The 19,747-nt window shown below is 39.0% G+C and overlaps 1 protein-coding gene across 1 annotated transcript; it reads left to right on the forward strand.

Annotated features, from left to right (window-relative positions):
* Positions 1–8,058: 8,058 nt before the first annotated feature.
* LOC129241393 (uncharacterized) lies at positions 8,059–18,699 on the forward strand. The gene is made up of 7 exons (XM_054877720.1): positions 8,059–8,523; positions 8,588–9,457; positions 9,518–9,715; positions 16,846–17,043; positions 17,482–17,984; positions 18,051–18,420; positions 18,480–18,699. The coding sequence occupies exons 1-7, from the start codon at positions 8,310–8,312 to the stop codon at positions 18,683–18,685; spliced, it is 2,559 nt and encodes an 852-aa protein (XP_054733695.1). The 5' UTR covers positions 8,059–8,309; the 3' UTR covers positions 18,686–18,699.
* Positions 18,700–19,747: the final 1,048 nt, after the last annotated feature.

Below are 19,747 nucleotides of genomic sequence, written 5' to 3' on the forward strand. Positions count from 1 at the left end.
CACTGGCGTCCCGCTTAGATTCCCAGCGGAAAAGAGCTGTCACTGTCTCACTGTCAACATTACATAGGATTAAAAAACTACTATATGGACCACCCGGTACACTTTTATGTGGGCTTGTTTGCTATTTGGAAGCGATTGTTTGTGCAAAATGAGTGGAAGTAAAGCATAACCCAATATGTTTTAGAAGAGTTATGTTAAGAGAAAAGTTGTAAGTTAAACGATATGTTCATTCACTGCACTGCAAATGCAAAAACTGCTGTATTCTTATTTTGCTACTGTATAACTGCTAGACAACAACAAAAACACGGCGTGGAGATAGTGACTTCGCTGGCAGAAATTATTTTTACTCTTTCTCTTTTACATGATCTTGTGTTGTTGGTGCGTACCATGGTGAAAAGAATTCAGAAGGAGATACCAATATCAGACCGTTAACCGGCTCTCAGCGAATTTTAAAGTACCAGCTGATTGGCTGATGTCGCATGGGTCATGACAGCGGTTTGTTCATGCAAAAACTGAGTTTGTGTTGGCGATATACGAAACAAATCTCCCAATAACACTTCGTTTCAGTCTGAACGACGACTGATTCGACGAGTGTGTGAATACATTTAAAATGCTCGTGTAGAATTAGGCTGCCGAATCTCCCAAGTTTCTTGTTCATCATAGTTAAAGAGCAAACCTTGTAAATCTTTTAAAGCTTTCACAAATAACTGCTTTAATTTCATATTAATTTACTTGAACTTGTTAATACCTGGCATATGTTTTGAGTTGGCAACTAAGTAATTGCGGATTTCCCTCATAGATGGCTTCAGTTGAATTTTTAGGTTTGCAGACGTAGTACAAATGTAAAACACATGTTGTTATTTGATAGTTGGCAATTCACCTGTCAATCAGTAAAAAAAGTTTTTTAATCGGTGAAAAAAGCTCTGGTCGTCCAGTTGAAGTTGTTGACGCCCTAATCAAACCAATAATCTATTCGGATCATCACAGTACAACATCCGCACGAACTGAAAGAAACGCATTTAACGCAACTTATTAACAGCTGCGGTTTGCTAAAGAAACGTAAGTCAAATGATCCATTTTTAAAACTACTGATAACTGGCGCTGAAAAATGGGTTGTTTACAACAATATCAAGCGGAAAAGATCGTGAAGCAGGCCAGGTGAACCAGCTCAAACAACAACAAAAGCTGATATTCATGTGAAGAAGGTTTTGTTATCAGTTTGGTGGGATTACAAAGCAATTTTTTACTTTGAAATCTCACCACCAAACCGAACGATCAATTCTGATGTCTACATTGAACAACTAAGGAAATTAAACAATGCAGTTGAAGCAAAGCGGCCCGAATCGACAAATCGAAAAAGTATTGTATTCCATCATGACAATGCAAGGCCATACACATTTTTGGTCACTCGACAAAAACTATTTTAGCTTGGTTGGGATATTTTTCCACATCCACCGTATAGTCCCGACCTTGCACCATCTGATTACTTTTTGTTTTGATCTTTACAAAACTCCTTAAATGGCAAACATTTCAATAATGATGATGATGTCAAATCGAACCTGATTGAGTTTTTTTGCTAATAAAACCAGATGTTTTATGAACGTGTGATTATGATGCTGCCTGAAAGATGGCAAAAGGTCATTGATCAAAATGGGCACTACATTACGGAATAAAGTTATTTAGTTCCTTTGATTTTCTAAAAAAAATCCGCATTACTTAGTTGCCAACCCAATAGATATATATGTATATATAAATAATTGGCGCGTGCACCCTTTTTGGGTGTTTGGCCAAGCTCCTCCTCCTATTTGTGGTGTGCGTCTTGGTGTTATTCCACAAATGGAGGGACCTACAGCTTTAAGCCGACTCCGAACGGCAGATATTTTTATGAGGATGGTGCGCGAAGTTTCTCGTTTGCTGCCAAAATCCTTTTTAGCTACTACAAAAGTGAAATTTCGTATGGCCACTATTCTGTTAAGAAGTGATATTTTCCATGGAATAATCTGCTGTAACTTGCCTCTTATTTTTATATAATTTTTCGACTCCATCCAAGCACATACAGATCCAGCCATACGCCACCAAATTCAAAAGTTGATCGCATATGTCTTGCAGACAGAGCTGCACCCACTGCCACCTTTCTGAGCAAAAACTATTATTCCTTGTCTTCTCCGAACATATCATTGCCTTTCAATCTTCAATGTTGTAATTTTTGTACGCTTTTACAAATTGCAATGTGAGTTTTCTTCTGGTGAAGTCAAATGAGGTTCCTTAAGGGGTTACATTCGTCCAGCAGCGCCAAAAATGCGCTAAAAGAAAAACTGTTTTTAGATGGGATAACAGAAATAACTATAAAAAAATGTTATACATTGTTTACTAGTACTTACACTTTATAAAAAAATTAATTTAAATTTTTCTGTACAAAAATTAGTATATAAAAAATCACGTGATCTAAAGTACAATGAAAAAAAAGTTGCTTCACGACCTGCATCATTTCTCCTTGAATTGTTGATGGGTCTATAAAAAGTAAAAAAAAAAAACTTATAGTAAAATAAAGTTGTAGTTATAGTCTGTCGAGCCGGATTCTTGAATTTCGAAAAATTTTGCAATGTATGGGGTTTAAAAGAAAAGTATACGTTTTACGTCATAAATGTCACACTTTAATTATGTTTATAAAATTTTTTACTAAAAATATCAAAAATCAAATCTATAGAAAAAACACTTTTGAATATTAAAAAAACAAACCGCATCAAGAAATATTAAAAACTTTATGAGTTATCATGCAGACCGTGCCGAAAAAAGTATCATAGTTTCGAGAAAAATGAGTTTAAAGTTTGAGGTACAGGAGCGCGCGGACCGCTCTCTACCTAGTTAATGGGCTGAAGAAGCATAATATTGGGAATTTCCGCATGAAATTTTCACAGTACATTCTTAAGATACCATGATTTCGAAATATTTCGACGTAGGTAACCTTTTAACTTTTCTAATATTCTTCGAGCAATGCAATTCAAACCTCATCTCAACTAAGGAGATTTTACTAGATACTAAAGAAAGCGAAATGGGAATTGTGCCGATCTATAAAATTCAATATTTGTTTAAAAATGTTTTTGAGAGACATTTCATATTTCATTCATAGACTGTAATTGACCCCAAGTAATTGATCGCATGAGGTATTGTGCACACAAGAATGAAAAACTAGATTACTCTCATCAAAGAGTGCGTGACGCCACATCGGTGCAGTTGCATGAGAGAGATGTGAAAATGCAAACAAGAATGCAAGACGAAAAAATTACACAAACGACATTCGAAAAAATTGCACAAGTGCGACGTCGCATGCACACACACACAGCTATTCTGTCAAATGCGCTGGGAGCAAAGTAGCGGTACCACGATCGGAGCCACCTTACTGTTCTCTTCACCGTGAGTAGTATAAAAACCAAGCTTGAAAATGTCGTGCACCTTAGATTAATGCTTTGAATAACTGTATACACTCATTCTCGCTCCTACTACGTAGTAGTGTACAAAGTTCGAGCATATCGCTGTTCTAAACTACTAAAGCGTTTTTCAGTAAGAGCGATTCAACTTTTTTTTTGTATAAAACACAAACGGTTTGACTTTTTTAACTAATTTTTTTTTTATTATCGAGTGTGAACATATACATTTAAGTATGAAATTCGATTTCTTTTGCATGACCACCGCGTGCACGTTTTACGAAGTCCAATCGTTGAACCCAATTTTCGACCACTCTTTTGCATAAATCGGCCGAAATTCCACCAATTTCGCGTTCAATATTGGCTCTGAGCTCACAAATCGTCGCCGGCTTGTTACTGTAGACCAATGACTTCACATAACCCCAAAGAAAATAGTCTAGATGCGTCAAATCACACGAGCGCGGCGGCCATTCGACCGGTCCATTTCTGGAAATAATGCGCTCATCGAACTTACTCTTCAACAAATCAATTGTAGCGTGTGCTGTGTGGCTTGTGGCCCCGTCCTGTTGAAACCACATGTCGTCTAAGTCCATACCATTCAATTGCGGCCAAAAATAATAGTTTATCATGTCGCGGTATCGATTTCCATTCACAGTAACGTGGCGATCGTTCTCGTCAACGAAAAAATATGGGCCAATTACGCCGCCGGCATATAAACCATACCAAACAGTCACTCTTTGTGGGTACATTGGTGTTTCGGCAATCTCTCTTGGATTATCTTTCGCCCAAATGCGGAAACTCTGCTTATTGACGAATCCACTGAGGTGAAAATGTGAGTCCTCACTGAAGATGAAGTGCGCGATATGAATTTTGATTTGAACGCCCGTTTTAATAATAAGCCTGAATGACTTTAACGCGTTGCTCAAGTGTGTAGCGTTCCATGATGAAATGTATACTAATGAAGTTTACAAATGACAAGCGAAAAATAAAAAAATATTGCGTCGTTCGCCCTCCCTATCGGAAAAGCGCACCTATTGAAAAACGCTTTATCTAGTCTGTGAGAGTAAAGCGCACTTGAATTACTCAGAAGTCCACGTATCCATGTGAAAAAGAGAAAGTCTCTGTCGACTGCTCGCTCATGTAAAAAGCATAGCTGTAAAGGTAATAGCTCAAAGTCGAGTTGATAAATTTTATACAGAAATTTAGTCATCTACAGTGCCGGACAACAAAATAATGACAGTATCGCTTTTAATTAAATATAATTAAATATTTCTATTTTATTTACTCAACGCCAAAATTTAAAAAGTTAGTAAATTGAAAAAGTTAAACAATTTTACGGAAAACATTTATGAAGAGACAAAAACTAAGTATAAATTAATAAATATGTTTTCCAGCCGTTAATTTGTTTGAATGGACCTTAAGATTACCAATTACCACCAACGTTTTAGTGGCGTTAAATAATACACCTCTATTTGAGTAATTTTTTGCGCTGTGCTGAGCTACAAGAACTCGTAGATTAGATTAGATTCGATTTGTGGGGGTTGGACAAGACCAAGCACTCAGTCAGAAGACCATTTTACTTCAGCCGGATAGATTTCAGTAGAAATAATAGAGACAGGAAAGATAAAAAGTGGGTGGTAAGACGGATAAATTAGTTTGAAGTCACTCTTCTACAAATCTCTTGGATTCATTGATAAATCTTAAGAGATTCGGAAGAGGAGGAGTATGAACCTTATCCATACTCAGTCTATCGCCGCCCAATATCCTAAGTCTGATTCTGGAAAACGCCAGAGAGCTACAGAGAAAATGCTCTGCAGTGTCGTCATCCTCAAGACAGGATAGGCATATCGGGCTATCTACAACCCCTATGGTAGCCATATGCTGACCACAAACGTTGTGCCCTGTGATTACACCCACCAGTACTCTTAGGTCCTTTCTGCTGAGTTTTAGGAGAAAGGTCGCTATTTTCCTGTTTGGTTCTTTCACAAAGCACTTGGCTACTCTGCACGAGTTCAACCCAGACCAACGGGTTCAAGGTACTTGCAGAGCCTTCATTAGCCAGTTTATCAGCTAACTCGTTCCCTGTAATATTTCAATGTCCAGGCACCCAAATAAGACTAACTTTGTTGAGTTTTGCAACATTGTTCAGTTTTGCCTTACATTCACCGACTAACTTCGAGGAGCAGCGGGGGGCTTTCAGTGCAGCTTGACTGTCACTACAAATTGCAATACTGCTGCCCCGCCACTTTTTCTCAATTAGCCAGTACGCCACATTTAAGAAGGCATAGACAAGAAATCGTAACTATGCATGGTAAAGTCAACAATATCGGTGAGCTCGCTAAAATCGGTCTTAGAAATTGCCGCAAGGGCCCTGGACACTCTGTGATTTGTGGCAGAAATGCACTCAGAAATAGGGCAAAGTGTGTTGAGGGGCTTTAAGAAATAATTCTTTTTCATTAAACGTTTGATGTTTACAGTGAGTTTCCTGGAAGGGAAAAACTGATGGTCATGCCAGTCTACTATTGCGACAAACTCAGTTCACCTCGAGGAGGACTGCTCATATAATCCCCACGGTAACTTTCAACGAGTATTTTGCCACTCTCTTCCCATCTCGTAAGGAATGGAGCAAGGGACTTTTACTAAACAACTTTTAACACTGCAGATGGTTCAAAAATCAACTGTGGTGTTGGACTAAGAATTGAAAAATCTGTGAGTCTTTCTAAATGTACTACCTTACAGGCGGAAGTATTGGCAATCGAGGAGCTTGTTGGCTACTAATCGCAGACCTATCTTTTAAGAGAAATCCCCCTATTCTTTCAGATAGCCAAGCTGCAATCCAAGCACTGGATTCGACAACAATGACCTCTAAACTGGTGGAACAAAGCAGAAGTAGCCTTACCACCTTGAGCTCGCTTTGATCTGGGCTCCGGATCATCGGAACATTAAAGGAAACGAAAAAGCAGACGGACTGACAAAAAGGGAATCTGCCATGAATAAAATTCTTGCAGAATCGGTAATCATACCCCTCAGTGCAATCAAGAACGCAACCTCCACAAAATATCAACGAATCGCGAATTGTAGATGAAGAGACCAGACAACATGCAAAGTTAGCAGAGCGTTATGGCCCACCTACAACCGCAAAAAAACATCAATATTAACAAATATGAAACGAAGAGATGCCTGCAGACTCACGGCGGTTATAACTGGCTTCTGGCCCATAGCAGAACAGGCAGCCAAAATGGGCATCCCTTACATGATATACTGTCATAGTTGTAATCAGCCGGAGAAAAAGGAAACCATCTTCCACTTCCTCTGTGAATGTCCTGACCTATGGAAGGCTAGGATGTTAGCCTTTGGCAAACTGCATTTTGAAAACCTCTAAGAGCTCGCCGGTATTGACGTAAACAACCTTATGAGGTTTCTCAATAGCACAGACTGAATATATATATTTTTTTCTTTTTTCTTTTTGTCGGAATAAGCTAGTAAGTACAGCACTCAGACGCAAATAAGTCCATTGTACTGCATTTGGACTCACTTTTTCATTTTATTTAAATCTACTCGACCTCCGAAGAAATCTGAGTAGATATTGTGATGCCAAGGAACCAAGGTGGCCGCTTCTTAACATATCAGCGCCAAAGACCTCTAGCCTGATTCAAGCGAAGGCGGGGCAGACGCACAGAAAGTGGTCCGCCGTCTCATCCTCCTCTCCACATACGGGGCAGAGTGCACTGTCTGAGATGTCCATCTTTTCCATGTGCTTCGCCCACAGAAAGTGTGTCCAATCAGCCGCCTACAGTCCCTTCCATTTAGTGACAGGAGGAACTGCGGCAGTCAGCCGACCATGACATTACCTATCAGTTTTATCCATCTGCAGCCTCTCTCAGCCTGCCCAGCTGCTTGTGGGTTAGAGTAACCCGTTTGCTAATCGTGGCTTTGATGGCTGCAGAAGGGAGGGACAGAACGGGCTCCGGGCCAAGGAAGTTGGCCTCAGAGCCCATTTTGGCTAAAGAGTCAAAGATCTCGTTACCCGCGATACCCACGTGTCCCGGAACCCATGTTAGCAGCAGGCTATTGTGCCTACCTACATAATTCAGTCAGGATTTACAAGACTCGACTACCCTTGAAGTGGTTGGAGGGCTGTCTAAGGCCATGAGCGCCACTTCGCTGTCGCTGCAGACACATATAGATCTGACTGGATATAGTGGTGAAGGAATAACCGTATAACTTGTTGATAGCGGGGGTGTGGCAACAAAATGGTGCGTACGCACTTATTGGCTTCTTGGTGAATCACCACTTCAACCAACCAAGTGAGCTGCAAATCCGGAACCAATTGGTTATTAGTTACACAAGAATTGAATAGCAGTCACAGCATCTACCACTTCAGTATTGTCTCCAGCTGTGAAAACTGTTTTATGAGGCTTCCGGGTTAATATCAAACATATTTTACTAGCCGACACTGTAAACTGAAATTTAATGGCCCCAGCTTTTTGCCGAGCATACTATATCTCTCACTGCAATTATTATACATTTTTATGACTTGCTTATTATTTTATAGTAATTGCAAAAACGTGTTTCTTTGTTTTTTGCATGCAGTTTTTAATTTTATAGCATTTCAACCAGTCTAACAAACTCAGATATATTCGAACTGCGTTGCTAAGAGGTGGCAAATATAAAGAAAAATTCTGCTGTTTTATCTCTAAAGTGATTTTAATTTGATTATCCAGATTAGCTATAAAACAAACATAAATCTACAGAATTAGAGCGCTTTGTCTCCACATATGGCCAGTTTTTAATACGTAAGGGAAGGCGTACGATACATAACTTTGACCAGCTGCCCAGTTTTTTGCCCAATTTGGAAACAACTCTGAAAATTGTAAAGTCAATATGGCACCAGGCGTCCCATCTTCGCTGCAAGGCAATCCCAATGAGCAACTCGACATACCCAAGTGGATAAATGAAGATTATTTCTTAGCCGTCCTTAAAAAAGATATTCCAAACTTTAGAAAAATAATTAGCTTCAAGGCGATCGCCGCCACTGCGCCCGGAGAAAACTACTGCTCAATCATGGTGCGCGTTGCCATTGTGGCGGAATTAACAGGTAAGTAAGAAGCGCGTTGTGCGCTGTGTGACGCTACTCTAAACAACTCCCCATCACATTTCAGATTCTTCAATCACGCAGAAAACTTATATTTTGAAAACTATGTTGGATGCTGAAAATTCAGGATCTGCCATCACTAAAAACATGAATATGTTTCCGAGGGAGGAGCAGACGTACACGGTTTTTCTGCCAAAATTCATGAAACTTTACCAGGCAGCCGGACTGGAAGTGCACTTCGGGCCCAGCTGCATACACACCGAACAGACCACGGAGCGTATGACTTTGGTAATGGAAGACCTGAAAGTGAGTAACTATGCAAACAGCGATCGGCAGAGAGGTCTTGACATGCCGCACATGACAAGTGTGCTGCAAAAGCTAGCAAAAATGCATGCAGCTTCGGCGCGCAACTTCGAATTGAATGGCGCGTACGGCGAGTTATATCGAAATACTTTTTTCACTGAGGCAAATCGTGCAATATACATACAATTACGCGCGACTAGAGATCCTCTGGTAAAAGAGGCAATGCGTGAGTGGCCGCTCGACGGTGCCGAAGATTACATTAAAAACTTTCCAAGCGGTGAACAATTATTTGAAGAGGGCTTGCGCCTGAACGCAATCGATCCCAATGAATTCAATGTGCTGAACCATGGTGATCTGTGGACTAATAATATTATGTTTAAACACGATGCGCAGGGAGCGATTGATGATGTGCTGTTTGTTGATTTCCAGTCTGGGAAATGGGGTACACCTGCGATCGATCTTTGGTTCCTGATTATCACGTCAGCAGCCGTGGATATCAAAATCAAAGAATTCGATCGGTTTATTTATATTTACCACAAACAATTAAACCAGAGCTTGCGTGTACTAAACTACACAAAACCGTTGCCCACACTGAAATACTTGCAGATGCAAATGTTGAAATACGGATTCTGGGGTAACAGTATGCTTGGGATTAGGACGAATTAAGAAATAAAAATTATTTTCTCTTTGGCAGGTTTTGGCACAGCTAATAGCGTTTTGAGCGGCATCCTGTTACCAGCGGATAAGGACGCCAGCATCGAAAACTTTATGAAGCCCGGACCCAAGGGTGATGCGCTCCGCTCGAAAGCGATAACCAATAAATATTACTCAAACGCCATGTGCGTAATTTTACCATTCTTGCGCCACAAGGGTCTGCTCGACTTTCAAGGAGAATGAATGCTCATCACAGCGTTTATGCAGTTCCGGGATGTTATTTTGAGCAATAAATACTTTAAGTGACTACCTAAAAGGATTATTTGTTTAAATGTGGAACGACTTGGACGATAACGAAAATAAATTTAAGGGGCTAGCGGTGGTCAGAGGCCCGAAAAAATGATGATTTTCACGAATTTTTTTTATTTCATTTAATTTTTTTTGCTAGTCAATTACTTTATTTTACAAAAACAAAAACATAGCATTAAGACCTCAGGTTTGGACTTGACTTTGGGAAATTTTCAAAAAGAAATTAATAATTCTAAAAGTTGTCGCTGTTTGTGTGGAGCCCGTTTCTCCAGAAGTCTCTTGCGGTGATCATCACAAGTCCTTAGAGATTCAACTAAAATCAATCGGACAAGAGAAATTAATTTTATTATTAGATAATCTTGTGCTTGATCGAAGCTTTTTTTTCAAAATTAATAATATGGCGCCCTCAGCAAATATTTTTCAAATTTTCGAGAAAAAATTAATTGCTTAAAAAAATTGAAATTTTTGAAAAACAAATCCTTCGATCAGGCACGAGTTTTTTATGCTTTTCAAAAGCAATATAAATTTTATTGAAATTTACCGAGCGTTTTTTAAGTTACAGGCATCACCAGTTCAAAAAACATAGTTTTGAGAAAAACGCATTTAAAGTTTTGCTAACGAGCTCCGGAGCGCCCGAGCGCCCTTTGTTAATTGTTGAACAACTCGAAAAGTATTTGTCGGACTCACTTCAAATTTTCACACAATATTTTTAAGATGTTATACTTTAAGAAAATGCAAAAAAAACACATCAAATTTTTTGAAAATTCTGACTACCCCTAATCCCTTAAATATGTTTACACGAGTATGTCCTGCACTGGTAGACGGAGCGATCCGAACACAGGGAACTTTTGATACTTTAACACCGACAGCTTTTTTCGCAAAAATTTCTGACTGCTCATCGTTATGGTTCACCTGAACCATCATTGGGAAATATTGACAACTCATTTCCAAACTGTGTGTTTGATGTAAGTTGGTGCAAAAGTTCGCGACACGCCTTCAACCTCAATAACTTAGTATTTCTTACTGCTGAGAACCCGTTTCGTGAGTCTGTTAAACTTTTTGATGAGGTTAAAGACTTAAACTTTTTGGTTAACGGAGGTTTGTTCGCATAATCCGCAAACGATCTAGGAAAATTACGGCAAAAAGTATTTGTGTTTTCCGAATCAAGCCAGGTTAGCCCGAATTAGCCACTATATCGCTATTATAAAAAAAAAGAAAAGCGTTTTTTTTCATTTTGTCTCAATTTTTAAAAAGAAGCTCGTACTTGAACCTAATTCTGATATCTAATTGAATTTTCTCATTACACAGAAGCGCACGTGATTCCCCTGACTACTTATAAATGTCGCAAGTGCTTCCTGCCAGTCAGGCAAAATAAAATCATAAGAAATGATCAACACAAACCCTATGCAATAAGCCAGCTCGCATTACAATTTCAATGATTCATCAATTTTCAGAAAAGTAGTTGTAGTTACCGTCTAATGCGTTTAATTGCACTCTGTTGCGCATTCAAGATAATTGCGTTGAATTGCGAATTGCAAAAAAGTCAGCTTTTGTTTCAAAGCGTGTGAATTTAATTGAATAATTAAGTTACTAAAATCGCTTGCAAGTCTAAAGTTTTAAGAAATTACAGGGTATGACATTCGAAGTGTAACCAATTAAAAAGGCCATAAATTTAGTTTGGAAAATTACTTTTATTCTATTCAAAGTAAAAATTGTGTGAAAATAATACAAAATTAAGAATCAATTTATGTACTTTGGCTCGATATGACCGCCTTTTGCCTTGACTATGGCCTTGAGACGGTCCAAAAACGAATCGCAAGCTGCCCGAATGTGACGTGCAAGTGTTTTGGCCCACTCGCGGACAGTCTTTTTTTTCAGCACCTCGAGACAGGTGAAGCTTTTATTTCGGACCTTACTCTCCAAAATGACCCAAAGAGAATAATACTTCGGATTGGCGTCCAGTGAATTTGAGAGCCATTGCGTGGACGTTATGAATTTCGGAACATTGTTTTTTAGCCATTTTTGGTTCACTCGAGCTTTGTGAGACGGTCCCGAGTCTTGTTGAAACATCCATGGTTTGCCACCAAAATGTTTGTCTGCCCACTGCTTCAAAGCAACTTCCAGAATACTTTCCCGATAATATTTTGCATTAAAATCGACGCCAGGCTCGATGAAAACGATTGGAGAGCGCCCATCTGCGGTTACAGCGACCCAAACCATTACCTATGGCGGGTGCTGCCTTCTGGTGGCCAATCGATGACTCAAATTCTCCTATCAATGGTCTGTCAAATAAACCCTATCTTTGTGGGAGTTTACGAGTTGCTCAATTTCAAAAATTGTCCCGTCAGAAAACACAATGCTCGGAAATTGAATGCTTCGGCCAAGCGAAATAACTCCATCGCTCTCTCAAATCTAACTTGTTGCTGCTTTGTGTGAGACCACGCGCCTTTTAGATCTTGGAAGGCTTCACTTTGAGATCGTTTTTCAGTATGCGGCGGATGCTACGGTCAGATACAGGGTGGCTGATGAAAGCCGCTACCAAAAAAAAATTGAATAACTTTTTTTCTTTTTAAGTTATCTGTTCCATTTTTGTTTTAATTTGAAGATTGATCTTTAAAATTTATTAAAATGGATAACTGGGACACGCAAACAAGAATTTGGATAGTCCGCCGCTATCACGCACTGGAGTCCGTAGTTTTGGTACAGAGAGAGTACTGGCGGATGTTTGGCGGCGATCCCCCGAGCAGATGGACCATAATAAGACTGGTGAATAATTTTGCTGAGCAAGGAACAGTCGCAAGAAGGCCTTATCATCGAAACCCACCAGTTCGGACGGAGGAAACGATCGCTGCTGTAGCTGCAGCTATACAAAACAATCCAAGGGTTTCAACAAGAAGCTTATCTGCTCAACTTGGTGTCAGCCGACAGTCTTTGCAAACAATAATGCACAAAGATTTAGACTTATTTCCCTACAAAATTCAAATGGTTAACAAACTGAATGCAGCAGACTTGCCGATTCGCTTGGAATTTTGCCAGAAGATCCTGCAAATGGTGGAAGAAGACCAAAACATGTTAAACTGCCTTTTCATGTCTGATGAGGCCCATTTCGATTTAAACGGCAATGTGAACAAACAAAATTGTCGAATATGGAGTACTTCTAACCCACAGATACTCCACGAGACGGAATTGCATCCTCTTCGCGTGACAGTGTGGTGTGCGGTTTCTTCACGCTGTATTGTCGGGCCTTATTTTTTTGAAGAATATGGTCACACCGTTACGGTTACTGGAGACCGTTATTTGAAAATGCTGAAAGAATTTTTCTATCTAGAACTACGCCGAAAGAGAATTCCTTTCAACTCTGTGTAGTTTCAACAAGATTGGGCAACGTTTCACATAGCCCAGACTGTTATGACAGAGTTGCGACGAAAATTTCCCAATAAACAGATTTCAAGAAACTCCGAATTTTGTTGGCCCCCCAGGTCGCCTGACCTTACTGCACCTGACTTTTTTTGTGGGGTTTATGTAAACAAGAAGTTTATAAAACAAAGACAACAAATTTGGATGAACTAAAACAATCCATTCGGCAACAATTGCGGCTATTCCTGTCGCAACTCTCAAAGCAGCAATGAACAACTTTTTACTAAGATGCCGCACTTGTGTCAACGAGCATGGGGGCATTTAAATTCAATTATTTTTAAAACTATATTAGTTAAGCTACATTTAATAAAATTTAATGACCTTCAACTTGAAAAAAATAAATGAATTCCATACACTAAAAAAAAAGTTATTTGAGTTTCTTAATGTAACAAAATTCATCAGCCACCCTGTATTATCAGTTCCTTCGCCATTTGATTGGCACTTCGTCGGGGATTTCGCTCAACTCGCTTCTTCACTTTTGTAACCATTTCGCGTGACGTCGCCCATCTGTCTTTCGTCTCTGACTCCCAGCGCTCTTTCCATATTTGTAGTGTGCGTGCCCTAATTTGGTGTCTTGCAAATGTGTGGTCCACTATGGCGTTTGTCGTGACCTTTTTAAGGATCCACAGTTCTCTTCATTCTCTCGGTAAATAGTAAAGGAGAAAATAAAACTACGCATCTTCTTCTTAATTGGCGCCATAACCGCTTACCCGATTCTGGCCGAGATTAACAAAGCGCGCCAGTCGTTTCATTCTCGTGCTAACCGGCGCCAATTGGACACACCAAGTGAAGCCAAGTCCTTCTCCACCTGATCTTTCCAACGCAGAGGAGGCCTTCCTCTTCCTCTGCTACCACCAGCTGGTACCGCATCGAATACTTTCAAAGCCGGAGCGTTTGTATCCATTCGAACGACATGACCCAGCCAACGAAGCCGCTGGATTTTTATTCGCTGCGCTATGTTTATGTCGTCGTAAAGCTCATACAGCTCATCGTTCCATCGCCTACGATATTCGCCGTTGCCAATGTGCAAAGGTCCAAAAATCTTACGCAGAATCTTTCTCTCAAACACTCCAAGCGTCGCTTCATCGGATGTTATCATCGTCCACGCTTCTGCGCCATAGGACGTTAGGACGGGCATGATGAGAGCCTTGTAGAGTGTTAGTTTTGTTCGTCGAGAGATTACGTATCGCCACTCATGAAATACTCTCTAAGGAGCCGATAAAGTATCTTGGCTTGATAATAGACAGGCGACTTAGATACAAGAAGTACCTATGTATCTGCGGTAAGCGCAAGAGCTGATGTTATCAGGGGAGCGCTAACACTAATGTTGTCTAATATTGGCGGCCCGCAAGGCAGCAGAAGACGTGTAGACGTTGTAGACTCCGTAGTCTTTTACGCTGCCCCGATATGGGCCGGACCTAAAACGTCCAGCATACAGTATGCAGCACAGGTACTTCGCCGAAGTGCAATAAAGGTGGGGTGTGGCTACAGAACGGTCTCGAGAGATGCAATAGGCGTTATCGCGGGCAAACTACCAGCTGACATTTAGGCAAAGGCCGTCTCTATGGCAGGCGACGGGCTAAGCCGTCATTAGAAGAATGGCAAAACAGAGAGGATTCGTGAACTAACGGTCGTTGGACTCATAGGCTTATCTCAAATATTAGCCAATGGGTGACCAGGGCACACGGAGACGATGACTACTATCTCACCCAAATACTGAGTGGTCACGGTTGTTTTTTGGAGTACCTCTTCGATTCCCCCCAAACTGCAACAACGCGATACAAAGTGTGGAACACGTATTCTTCTATGTACTGCGATCGTTTCAGAGAGGACAAATCACAGACGCCTGAGCTTAGTGCTCAAGACAGTATAAGACTACGACATATCGATAATACTTACGACACCTTTCCGATGTTCCATTTGCTGCAGAACCACTTATGAAGTGGAAGCAATAGATACTATCGATAGCGTGTAACCTCCATACGCCCATGTGAAAGGAACTTGGACGCAGCTACCTGATGTGTCAATAGACATAAACGCGGCTCCACCTTGACGAAATGTTACCACAGTCCCAGGATGGAATTCAGCCGATAAGGAGAGTTGTTATAGTATTAGTGGGAGCATGCCCCACATACTACTAGTGCAATGGCACTTTTGATGATGTTTATGACATTTTGATTTTAACCTCCTTAAAAAAAGAAAAAAAAAACAAAAAAAACAAAGCTCTGTAGTGGTGGGTGTTAATGTTACTGTTAATGTTAATGTTAATGTTAATGTTAATGTTAATGTTAATGTTAATGTTAATGTTAATGTTAATGTTAATGTTAATGTTAATGTTAATGTTAATGTTAATGTTAATGTTAATGTTAATGTTAATGTTAATGTTAATGTTAATGTTAATGTTAATGTTAATGTTAATGTTAATGTTAATGTTAATGTTAATGTTAATGTTAATGTTAATGTTAATGTTAATGTTAATGTTAATGTTAATGTTAATGTTAATGTTAATGTTAATGTTAATGTTAATGTTAATGTTAATGTTAATGTTAATGTTAATGTTAATGTTAATGTTAATGTTAATGTTAATGTTAATGTTAATGTTAATGTTAATGTTAATGTTAATGTTAATGTTAATGTTAATGTTAATGTTAATGTTAATGTTAATGTTAATGTTAATGTTAATGTTAATGTTAATGTTAATGTTAATGTTAATGTTAATGTTAATGTTAATGTTAATGTTAATGTTAATGTTAATGTTAATGTTAATGTTAATGTTAATGTTAATGTTAATGTTAATGTTAATGTTAATGTTAATGTTAATGTTAATGTTAATGTTAATGTTAATGTTAATGTTAATGTTAATGTTAATGTTAATGTTAATGTTAATGTTAATGTTAATGTTAATGTTAATGTTAATGTTAATGTTAATGTTAATGTTAATGTTAATGTTAATGTTAATGTTAATGTTAATGTTAATGTTAATGTTAATGTTAATGTTAATGTTAATGTTAATGTTAATGTTAATGTTAATGTTAATGTTAATGTTAATGTTAATGTTAATGTTAATGTTAATGTTAATGTTAATGTTAATGTTAATGTTAATGTTAATGTTAATGTTAATGTTAATGTTAATGTTAATGTTAATGTTAATGTTAATGTTAATGTTAATGTTAATGTTAATGTTAATGTTAATGTTAATGTTAATGTTAATGTTAATGTTAATGTTAATGTTAATGTTAATTTTAATGTTAATGTTATTGTTAATGTTAATGTTAATGCCATTAACGTTCTCTGGTTTAGCTAAAGTAGCTGCTGTTTTGTCATTAGGAGTTACCGCCACCGCAGTAGCGTGCACATCGGCAATCACATCAGCATAAGAGACGGGGGCGATCAGTATCATTAATAGGCCTTTTTCAGAATTTTGATTTATTTCATCGTGACCTAACTTATTAGCATTTGATTACCCACTTCGTATCTCACTTCTTGAAAAAGCTCTTCAACTGAATTTTAACTGCCGCCAATGCACTGAAAAGCTTTCCACCTTCGCTAATATGCATCAGCCATTCAATGTTTTTCCGCATTTCGAGCGACAATTTCAAGAGATCAACAATACTAGTTTGTGTTATTCGCTTTTGTCAGCTTAAATGGGTGAAATTACAAATCCAAACGAAAACTTACGCATTCCCAAGTCGATAAATGCAGACTATTTTGTAAAAGTGTTGGAGAAAGATGGAGAGGACTATGCAGAGATCTCTAAGTTTACAGCGGTTGCAGCCACACCCCCAGGTGAGAACTTCACTTCCGTTATGTTGCGCATACACCTGGATTTAGTTTTGAAAGGTAAGTGGACGCGCGCTAAAGATGATGGCGTTTTCTCTTCCGGTTCTCCACGTATTGGATCGGATTTGATATTTTTTCTTTCATTTTTCTCATATTTGTCGTCTGATATTAGCAACCGCATAGTGTAAAAAGTGAATAAGTGATTTTGATGAGATTTTACAATAATTTGAAAGATTTTAGTCCAAAACTGTGAGCGTGCGGTAAATTTTTAAAATCAAAAACTGTTATTTCTTCATTTCCTGTGCACTGAGCTTGGTTTTCACTTCCTTCTGTGAAGTATACAAAATTCCGCCCTCTCACCGATCTGAAAGCAACTTAAAGCTAATTTTCAATATCAGAAAGAAACTTTTATCAAGAAAACGAAACGCCATTAATTTCCATTTGTAGTTGCTTTGTAGTTGCACACTGTGGTTTAATACATATTTACCTACTTATTAGATGGGTCGAAAAAGCACAAAACGTACGTAATGAAAACAATGCTGGATGACGATTGCGGTGGCCGCGAAATTAAAAATTTGAATTATTTTCCCAAAGAATTGGAAATGTACGCCAAGTTCTTACCCGCTTTCGAGAAACTGTACAAAGATGCCGGCAAGCCAGTGAAACTTGCCCCTCGTTGCTTACTCACGGAAGCCAGAGATAATCGGATTAACTTCGTATTCGAGGACTTGATCCCCAAGGGCTTCGTAAACGCTGATCGCAGAAAGGGCTTGAATATGGATGGGATGCGTCGAACGTTACAAAAGCTGGCGGAGTTTCATGCTGCATCAGTGGTATATTTCGAAAAGAACGGGCCTTATCCCGAAAACTTTAAATTTAGCTTTGCTAAAGAAAATGGTTACGAATCGTTCAAGAGAGTTTTCGACGTAAAGGTTGTTCAATTCAAAGAAGCGATGGTAACGTGGGGCTTGAAAGATGCTGACAAATATTTGGAAAAGTTTGTGAGTAACTGAATACGATTTGTCAAATATCAGATATTTATTTTTTTAATGATACTCCACTTGCAGCCTACCTTTGATCAGTATTGGAAATGCATTAGGCGTATGTTCGCTACCGCAGAAAACTCGTTCAACGTGCTGAATCACGCCGACTGCTGGAGCAGTAATGTGATGTACTCGTATCGGGAAAATGGCACAGTTGACGATACACTTCTGATCGATTATCAAATTTGTAAATGGGGTAGTCCTGCTGAGGATTTGTTATTTCTGATAACGATTTCCGCGGCGAAAGATATTCGCATAAGAGAATACGAGCATTTTGTGGCCATTTATCATGAACATCTTACGGAATGCCTCCAATTGCTGGGTTACAAAAAGGATCTGCCGAAATTGCGAGACTTGCAAATGGATATGTACCGCGAGAATAACAGTTTCTATGGTAAAACTCGCACTTTTTGATAATTTTACTCAAAATAAGAATTTATCTGTTCCTCATAGCATTTTTTGCAGTGTTCAATCACTTGGCGATGGTATTATACCCCACCGATAAAGACTGTAACAGGCATTTGCTTCTAAGTCCGAGCGAGGAGGCCCAGCGCTTTAGGCTGAAAATTTACACAAGTCCGGCATTCAAGGAGGCTATGTTGGACATCCTTCCATTTTATCACAACCGTGGACTATTCAATTTCTGTGATTACGAATGAGTCAAATATGGATTTGTAGATAATTTCATATTTTTGTGTTAAGTACTGAGTAAAGGGTGGTTAATTTAAAGGTATCGGATTTTAAACTGAAATAAAACAACGAAAATTCAAATTGATTGGGAAATCCCTATTACTTTTATGTAGAACCATTCACGAGATTTACTTTTTAATGATAATCACTTTTGGCCGCAAATGCACCGTAATTCGGTCATCCGTAAGCAACAATTTTGAGTGTCTCGCTGGAGGACTGCGGTCGGTATCTCGTGAATAACTGTATTTATGTTGGCTTCTAATGCCTCAATCGAAGCTGGTTTATCCACAAAGTATTGAGAAATAAGTTCATAGCGTTTTCATATTTAGTTTTATTTTACAACGATTTGTTTGCTGTTGGGCAAAGGGTGAGCGTAAGGCCTTCTGAATTCGATGAAGAACGTCTCAAATCGCTTTTGAAGGTGAACAGTTGGCAAATTAATCATGAATTGGCCAAAAAAATTAACTGCGAGCATAAAACAATTTTCAATCACCTTCATTCAATGGGGTTTATCGAAAAATTGGGAGCCTGGGCGTCTCCCGAGGTCAATGAAAAAAACAAAAAAAGTCGCCTTCAAATTGCTTCTCAGCATCTCGCCGGCCATCGAGCAACACGTGGTCATAAACAGCGCTTTTTGTACCGAATCGCAACAGGAGATAAGAAGTGGTGTCCATACATCAAAATGAAGCAAAGAAAGGAGTGAATGGCTCCAGGAGCTACGCCAAAGTCGAGAGTCAAGTCGGATCTTCATCCAAAGAAGGTCATGATATGTGTTTGGTGAGATTGGGGAGGGCTTGGTGCACTGGCCAAATACTCGAAAAGAATGCCATGGTCGACAAGGAGCTCTACATTGCCCAGATACACTGCGTGAATGAGGCTATTTGGTTGAAAAGATCTGACCGATATAGTCAAACCATACTCCTTCACGAAAACGCCAAGACCCATGTTGCATAAGTCGTCGAAGCCGCACTCCAAGAGCTCGAATCGGAGGTCCTTTAGCAACCGGCGTATTCTCCGGACCTTGCACCGAC

Source organism: Anastrepha obliqua, chromosome 1, assembly GCF_027943255.1.
Source record: "Anastrepha obliqua isolate idAnaObli1 chromosome 1, idAnaObli1_1.0, whole genome shotgun sequence".
Taxonomy (NCBI): Eukaryota; Metazoa; Arthropoda; class Insecta; order Diptera; family Tephritidae; genus Anastrepha; species Anastrepha obliqua.

Excerpts from the sequence above, each read along its gene's own strand:
- LOC129241393 (XM_054877720.1), top strand. The coding sequence starts at position 8,310 with ATGGCACCAGGCGTCCCATCTTCGCTGCAAGGCAATCCCAATGAGCAA. Across the intron at positions 9,716-16,845 it reads TCTGCTCGACTTTCAAGGAG|AAATGGGTGAAATTACAAAT; the intron begins AATGAATGCTCA and ends TTTTGTCAGCTT. Across the intron at positions 18,421-18,479 it reads CGAGAATAACAGTTTCTATG|CATTTTTTGCAGTGTTCAAT; the intron begins GTAAAACTCGCA and ends TGTTCCTCATAG.